General features: G+C 37.2%; 1 protein-coding gene across 1 annotated transcript in view; it reads right to left on the bottom strand.

Annotated features, from left to right (window-relative positions):
• The window catches only part of LOC102005994 (chromosome unknown open reading frame, human C1orf101), a 144,560-nt gene that overhangs the window by 6,494 nt on the left and 129,361 nt on the right, over positions 1-8,705 (bottom strand). Inside the window, exon 23 of the mRNA XM_013520373.1 lies at positions 4,733-4,798. Within this exon, the coding sequence (XP_013375827.1) occupies positions 4,759-4,798 (40 nt within the window). The 3' untranslated portion in view covers positions 4,733-4,758. The remainder of the gene's footprint in view (positions 1-4,732; positions 4,799-8,705) is intronic.

The following is an 8,705-nucleotide window of genomic DNA, read 5'->3' as shown; positions in this document are numbered from 1 at the left end:
ATCTCCTACCTCTTTTGTCTGTAACTCACTATCATTTGTCTATTTGTTTTCCTGAGAAACTATCTTGTAGATAACAATATGTAAAACAATAACCATTGATAATTTCCTCCCATTTTGTCTGTAATTTGGTAAGCCCCCCCTATTATGATGTGATCCTTCTTTTACTCTTTAAAATAAAAAAAAAAGTTAACAAATATAAGAGGGGATTTTAATTTATCACTGTTATTTCATAACTAACACGCTTGGTTCTACTTGTCTTCACTTTAATTTTTAACTTGTTTTCTCTCTTATGCCATAAGACATACAGCTGTTTTCTTCACTTTTTCCTTTCTAGGTCTGACTTTTATCCCAATAATACTTACATCTTAATAAAAAAATTACACAAATACATACAGTTTTCCAATACAAGCAAGAATCACCTGTATTTACTGTCTAGCCTCTCCTCCTCCTCTGCCTCGCTTCCCACACTTTTTATCTTCTCACACTCAAGGTTTAGCAAATATAATCAATCTGCCTAGGCTCTGTTGTCATTAAAGAGAGGACTAAGATTAGCTTGACTTTTTTCCCTTGCAGTAACTTTTTGGCCTATGTATCTGTAAAATATTTTTGTTATTTTATTCCTAAAATTTCAAAATTAAATTAGGCTTTAATTGAACTTGCCTTTTAAAAAAATTCTGCCTGGCACTTGATCCTAAGAGAGTTCTGACTTTCTTTTTTTTTTTTGAGTTTTGACTTTCTAAAGCTTGTTTCCTCTTCAGTTTCCAATAGCTGTTCATTAATTTTAAATTAGGCAATGGTGCTTTTTATCTTTGTAGAATCTACCCTAATCTCTGATTCTTTCCCATTCTGGTACTGCTTCTATTTTCAAAGATCCTCATGAATCTACTTGAGCGCAAAAATCAGAAATTCCTCTTAAAAACTTATTTTTTGCTGTCCTTTCACTTAAAGAGGTACTGCATGGCCAAATTTAGGGCCCATGCACTTGCTTATTCTTGGAACACTCTTGCCCCAGCTATCTACATGGTGTACTCCTTTCATCTTTCAGGAATGCCTCCTGGTGAGGCTTTTCTTGGCCACTCTGTTTGAAACTGTACTATAAACTATGACTCTGCTAGGCATAGTGGCACACACCTGTAATTACAGCACTTTGGGAAGCTAAGGATGGAGGGACTTTTTCAAGTCCTCCCTGGAAAACTTAGTGAGCCCTTGTGTTTTTTTTTTTTTTTTTATTGGGAATCGAACTTTCTAAAGCTTTCATACTACTATATTTTGGAGGCATGAACCACCACGCCTGGATGCTATGGTTTAGATTTAAAATGTCCCTGAAAGGTCTCATGTGTTCAGGGGCAGGGGTTTGAGTTGTGATTAGATCATGCAGGTGCTAACCTTACCAAAGGATTAATCCAAGGATGAGTTCATATTTGAAGGTGTTGTTAGGAGGTGGGGTCTGGTTGAAGGAAACAGGTCACAGAGGTACCTTTCTGACTCTTCTCCTGCTCTCTCTGCTATTTGATGCCATGAGCTGAGGTTTCCTCTACCGCGTCCTTCAAACATGATATGATGTTTCTCTCTTGTAGTCAGCCAACCATGGACTGAAGCCTCCGAGAACTGTAGGCCAAAATAAACCTTTCCTCCTTTAGGCTTTGTATGTCAGGTATTTTGTTCCAGCAACAAAAAGCTGACCAATACAGGAATACATCAAAAGAACTGATAGCCAGGACTCAAACAGATATTGATACATGCATGTTCACAGCAGCATTACTAACTATAGCCAAATGGTGGAAGGAAGTAACCACTGACAGATTAGCAGGTAAAGAAATGCAGCATACTGTACACATATAATACAGCATTGTTCAGTCTTAAAAAGGAAGTTCTGAGACAAGCCACAATATAGATGGACCATGAGGACACTATGCTAAATGAAATAAGTCACTCACAAAAGAGCAAATACTGTATAGTTCCACTCACAACTCTAATTACGTATGTATCCAGTTGAAGTTATAGACAGAGTGGTAGACACCAGGGACTGAGAGAAGGGAGAATGGATTGTTACTTAATAGGTATAGAGCTTCAGTTTTGCAAGATGAGTAAATTTTGGCGATTAGCTGCAAAACTATGGATATACTTAAAACTATTAACTGTATAGTTAAAATGGTTAAGCTGGTAAGTTTAATGCCTATTTTAACATAGCCTAATTAAAACAAAATATCTGTGCAAATATTTCAGAGACTTAAACATATTCATATAAAGGAAAATGAGTTAAAGCCACGAGAACTTTGGACTAATAATGAAGGAAAACTGGCTTAGCCACATACAAAATACAATGTGAAGTTTTAACAATTAAAATAGTATGGTAGCCAGGCATGGTGTGGCATATGCCCGCAATCCCAGCCCTTGGGAAGCTGAGGCAGGGGAAATACCATGAGTTTGAGGTTAGTTACAAGACTGTAGTAATGAAGTGAGATGAGAATCAACAATTGTGTACAAGCAAGAATTCAATATTATGATAAGGATATCACAATTTAGCAAGTAAAGACTATTTCAAATAATGTGGAACCAGTTAGTTATTTTTTAAAATACTGTTTTAGGGATTGAAAGCCACATACCACATATCAAAATGCACTGCAGAAAATGTAAAAAAAAATTTTTTTTTAAACATGTATTCCGTTTGTTCACTTCTTTCTATTATTATTCTACTTTTCTTACATTTTCATACTACTATATTTTGGAGGTTGTCCCTTCACATTCTTTTAGCTAACTTGCTGATATTTGAACAATAATATTGCTTTGGAATTCATTTTTGAGTAATTTTGAAAAGAATCTTACAGTAAGCAAAGAAAGTATATTCCATCTTAAGAAAAATCCATTCAAGAAAAGACTCTAAATAGGCTCTCCCTGGTACTGTAGAAGTATTTAATTTGTAAGTTTCAAAGTTCTATTTTGTTAACTTTATTATCATCATAAATGTGGCCATGGAACTGACGTACACTAAACTACTGCAATTGTGAGCTGAAATACACTGTATTACTGCAGCTTTTAGTCACCAATGTGCTTGAACCCTACCAACATCTGTGTATTCATCAACCATAAGAGGTTTCTATGTTTTTTAATACTTTAAATTTTCTTTTTTTTTTTTTTTTTTTTGGTTTTTTTCCGGTACCGGGAACCGAACTCACGACCTTGCACTTGCCAGGCGGCGCTTTTGCCGCTGAGCTAAATCCCCAGCCCCTTAAATTTTCTATTTTAAGTTGGGAGGTTAATTGTTATTCTGTGCCAACTCAAGGAACTGCTAAAAGGGAACACTGAAGATTTTTAATTTACAGTATATCTTTCAGGGATGGTGTGGTAGGTAGAACTCACTCCCAATTATATCTACACCTTAGTCTTTGAACCTGTGTATATATTACATTACTGGCAAAATGACTACAGATGTAATTAAAATCCTTTAAAATAGGTAAACTACACTGGACTATCTGGTTGGGTCTCATTTAATTACACAAACTGGAGGTAGAATAGATGTGGCAGAGGAGAGAAGTCAGAGATACTTGAAGTGGGAGGATTCAACATATATCATTGATTTGAAGGTGGAGGACTACAATACATTTTAAGCAGCTGAGTGAAACTTCCAGCTGACAGCCAGCAAAAATGAGACTGAGATTTAAAACCTTAGGTAATCAGCAGGGCATAGTGGTGCAGCCCTGTAATCCCAGCACTCAGGAGGCTGAGGGAGGAGGATCACTACGAGTTTGCAGCCAGCCTGGGCTATGTAGTTCAAGGCCAGCCTAAACTGTACGCGAGACCCTGTCTCAATAAATAAACAAACAAACCTTACAAAACCAATTTCTGCTAACCAATTTGAATGAGTCTGGACACAGATTTGGCCACAGAGTCTAATACCTGGATTTTGGCCTTGTGAGGCTTGGAACAGAGCAACCAGCCAAGCACACCTGGGGTTCTAACTTTAAAAAAAAAGTGAATTAAACAAATCTATGTTGCTTTAAACAGTCAAGTTTTTGTCAATTTGTCACTGTAGCAATAAAAACAGTTTGAATTTTCTCATATACACTAAATGTGAGGGGTAAGGTAGGGCAGTTCAGATTTATGACTCTCCTTTTTGCTTAGACGCATGGGTCATTGTTTCTTATGTAAAGACGCACTGGCCAGGGGCTGGGGATTTAGCTCAGCGGCAAAGCTCCTGCCTGGCAAGCGCAAGGTCGTGAGTTCGGTTCCCGGTACAGGAGAAAATCCAAAAAAAAAAAAAAAAAAAGAGGACGCACTGGCCCAAGAAACATTCTTTGTTATAAGAAAATCAAAACCAGATCCTATTAAGTAGTTAACCTATGTTAAAAGGCAGTACCTGATAATGTTTTGAGGAAGATTATCTTCTAAGAGCTAACTTCAAGAAATAAAAACACTTCCTCAGTGTACTCCCACAGTATTGAAAAAAAAGTTTTATAAAGTAGTAATATTTTTCTTTTGTTCCATTTCTACGATCCTTCCTGTTTTCATCTGGTCCAACAATCCAAGCTAAAAATCAGCAATGTACTAAGCAAAAAAACGGGAGGAAAAAACAAAACTCTGAATTAGGGATTTGCCACAAAGAGGTCCAAATGAGTTTTTCATTCATTTAAGTACTGGCACTTCTAATAAAAACTGGCTAGATAAAATCCCATACATTTGGCAAATATTTACATAACACCTAGTAAGTACAGGCCCTGTTGTAGATACTTGCTATGATGTTATCCAAGAACTTGTAGTTTAGGGAGATGCACAGGATTTAATATACTCCACGCAGTAACTGAAACAAGAAGAAAATAGGACTAGGTCATGGAAATTCACCCAAGAATGATAAGTAAAGGCTAAGCTACAGCCAGAAAGAGCAGAAGTTGGACTAAGACATTCCTAATACAAAATAGCCTGTTTGGATAACTAAAAATTTTCAATGCGTGAACATAAAAGTGTATACACAGGCAGAGGAGATGGGCCTTTAACTGCCAGGTAGGTACCATCTTATAAAGGTATCCTATGGGTACCAGTTTTATCCTATGGGTCAATTTTACCTTACAGGTCAATTTTAAGATAAGGAATGGCACAATCATTCATGTTTCAAGGAAGGTAACTTCGGTAAAAGAATGGAAAGTAAATTTAAAAAAAAGTAATACCAGTGGCTGAAACTAGTAAGGAAGCCATTATACTACATTACAAAAGATGAGGACCTGAAGTTAAACCTGATAAGCAATAGTGGAAAAAGGAGTAAAACAACCAATTTAAACAAATACATACTCAGAAAGTAAAATGTTCACCAGTAACCGCCATTTTGCAAATGCCTGCCTTCCTTACCTACAAGTCACCATCCAGACTAGAAAAGCCAGACAGCCACTTACTTAGCTTCAGCACGGTTACACGTAAGCCAATGCTGGGTCATCTGTTAGAAAGTAGGGTGGCTCTGGCAATGTTTTCCCATTCTGTGAAAGGATATAGATGTGTGTGGAGAAAGTCCCTGCCCTTCTTGCCCTCCTTTATATCCTGCTGACTGAGAATACTATGTTTAGTGCTATGATAGTAATCTTACAGTTATGGGGATCAAACCAAGAATCAAAGGCAACAAGCTGAACATAGAGAATGAGAATGGGAAAAATCTCAGGACTTTTTTGCTTGTTTGGGAATTTCTTTGGTGGTACTGGGGATGGAACCCAGGGCCTTCACATTGAGCTCCAACCCCAGCTCTTTTCAAAAAATGTTTAAAACAGCATCTCACCAACCCACTAAGTTGCCCGGGCTGGGCTCAAACTTGCAATTCTCCTGCCTCTGCCTGAAAATCTTGATTTCTGATGACATGACTCAGCTGTTGAGCTAATCCAGAACTAAGTAGCCTTCCAATTTAAGCCACTGATGGTCAAGTTCTGTTATTTTCAGATGGATCAACCACTGACACACAGACCAGGCTTAATGATTGACTGTAAAGAGTTTGTCATGAAAAGAATTCAGATTTACTCCTGAGTTTCTGGTTTGGGTTACTGAGTAAAAGAAAGTACTGCTTACCAAGATAAAATTATAACGGAAATGGTGGTGTTTTGGGGGTAGCACGGGTCAACAGAAGAGTGCAAGGTATGGAAAGGAGGGAAGGTGTTTGTGTTTCTGGACATGATGGTTGAGATACTAAGAACCCATTCAGGTAAACAGCATATTTAGACGTAGAAGTCTGAAACTTCTTTAGAAACTCTAAATTAGATCTACAGATATATGTGAAGACCTCATATGAATCACACCCTAAATTCACACCCTCCTAATGGAGAAAGGCAGGCAAAAGAATGGAGACGAGGCAAAAATGCCTAAATCTGAAGAGTCCTAAAAATATTTCTTTTCTATGTTTTTAAGATTCTCAAGATGTGTAGATATTGTTTAACAGGAAGAAACTTGTTTATAGAATAAATCTACAAATAGTATCAAACACCTTCATATTTTACAGATAATGGTAGCTGTAATATGAAAGAGAAAATCTGGACCAATGAAAAAGAATTTTCTGCTAAAGTGATTTGTCCCCATGCTTGAAAGTAATCTGAATCAACTTCCTTGCTACATATGCTAGTGAATTAGAAATATGTGAATAACCTCATTTCCAAGACTCAGAAAGTAACTACCGGGCATGTTTTACTGGTGACAGACTACCCCAAGTACACAGAGGAACATAACCACTGAGAAGACAGCAAGTAATAATTTAGCAGCACTATGCATGATTAAGTAACCTTTTGAGGACGACGCTACTCCTCCAGGAGAAGTTAATACAGATGGCCCTGATACAACTATTTACCAATACGTAGCACGTTACAGAACAAGAGGAATGATCCACACAGCTGCCCCAATCTAGTGAGTAAGAAACATAGACCTGAAGCAGGTGACAATCTGACAAAGACGCACAGGATACATGGCAATAGGTATAACCACTGTCACAGCAAACCAAAGACTAATTTTTATGTTAAATTTGAAGCAGAGCTGATGTACTAAGCCTGTAGAAAACAGAAAGCCTCAAAGGCATTTAACACTAGGAACTACAGCCAAAGACAAAAGGAATTCATCCTTGGCATCAAGCAAAAAACATCATCAAAAGTTAAAACTAATTTGAGAAAAAATTATGAGTCAAAAACATATGCAACCACTGGTCTGCATTCTAAATTGTAGTGTAATTGATCACACTGTTCCCCTCCATGGAAATGTTAAGTGCTTTTCCCCCTTCAGAGTCCCTCAGCCTTCACTCAAGTCCACCATCACTCCCACTTGTGGAGTTCTAGTTCAACTGTCAGTTTTCTCTCCTTTCAAGTATTCTCTATTCTTGTTACACTGGACCGGCTGACTTCCTAAATCCAGCCTGTTTTTTCCCACTCCTGCCATTTTGCTCATGTCCTCTGCCTTTGGAGATCCTACCAATGCTTTAAGTTTCATCCGTTTTATCTTTCAGTATTCCCTGATCTTATAACCTATAGCCTCCATTGTATTCTTTTCCGCTTTTAATAAAATTGTTATCCCCGTCCTCATAGTCTAAATTCCTTAAAGGAAAAAGGATAATTAATTCATCTGGTTGCTTTTACAGGGTTAAAATTAAATTAGTAATACGTTACTGAACTAGTGATAGATAATACTCATAGACCAAAAACTCTCAAAAGAACGAAAGCTTTTTATTCAACTATCCACCATTCTGATTTATATGTTCCTCTTGCTGTTGATAAGAAAAAGCAATACATAAGAAATAATCACAAGAATTACTTGGTAGAGAAGATGATGGATCAAGACGTAGCCTAGAAATTCTAGATATCATTTTCAGTCATTTGGGTAGGTCACTTTACCCTGTTCATCGCCTTCCTCTGTAACTATTTACCTTTTACGAAAGTCGAGAAACAGGCTGTTGGTTAATTAGGTAATATTTTAACATTGTTCAGAACATTTTTTTTCCCTATTAAAATACTGGTTTAAATATTTCTAGCCTCTCTCAATTTAACATAATTAGCAATGGTTTTCCTGATTTACACGATACCTACCTACCAAATGCCAAAAGACATTATTTTCAGTTTTATTTCAAAAGTACCCCCTTACGCTAGCAGGAATTGAACCCCATGACATCATAACCGCAAGCATTCTACTACTGAGCAGCATCCCAGCTCTTAAAAAAAAAAAAAAAAGCAGAACTTTTCCTATTTTCACAGGTTTCTTTGAGGTTCTGAAACCATGGCCTCTGGCTACTGCATAATCCTAATTTATAAAGAAATAGCTGTATCTCAAGATGTATTTTTAAGAGTAGAATGTATCTCAAGAGATGCTTTGTGATAGTCCTTATGAGTAAAAAAAAAAAAAAAAAAAACCTCAGGTGGGGAGCCCTGAAACAATAAAAGGCAATATAATGCCTCAAAAAAGAAAGAATGTCTGATCAAACACAGTAAGTTTTGAGATCTTTAAGCCAGTGACATAAACCAAAGTGCCACGCTTTTGTGGGACTTCTCCCTGTGACTGTACTGCCCTTTGGCTTTCGGTATCAGCTTTATCTCCCTGCCTCACGAACCCACCTCCTTTTATCTCCAAGCTTACATCAGAACTTAATAGCGGACTCACCTCAAGTCAGGGGCAGACCCTAGCTCTGCTGACATAATTCCCAGATATGGTATGCCGATCCTTTTTTTTTTTTTTTTTTTTTTCGGCATACGAGATCCTGGTAG

This window comes from Chinchilla lanigera, unplaced genomic scaffold, assembly GCF_000276665.1.
Source record: "Chinchilla lanigera isolate Chin_1 unplaced genomic scaffold, ChiLan1.0 scaffold00005, whole genome shotgun sequence".
In the NCBI taxonomy this organism is placed as follows: Eukaryota; Metazoa; Chordata; class Mammalia; order Rodentia; family Chinchillidae; genus Chinchilla; species Chinchilla lanigera.
The sequence above is the reverse complement of the archived record's forward strand: the minus strand, read 5'-3'. Positions and strand labels throughout refer to the sequence as shown.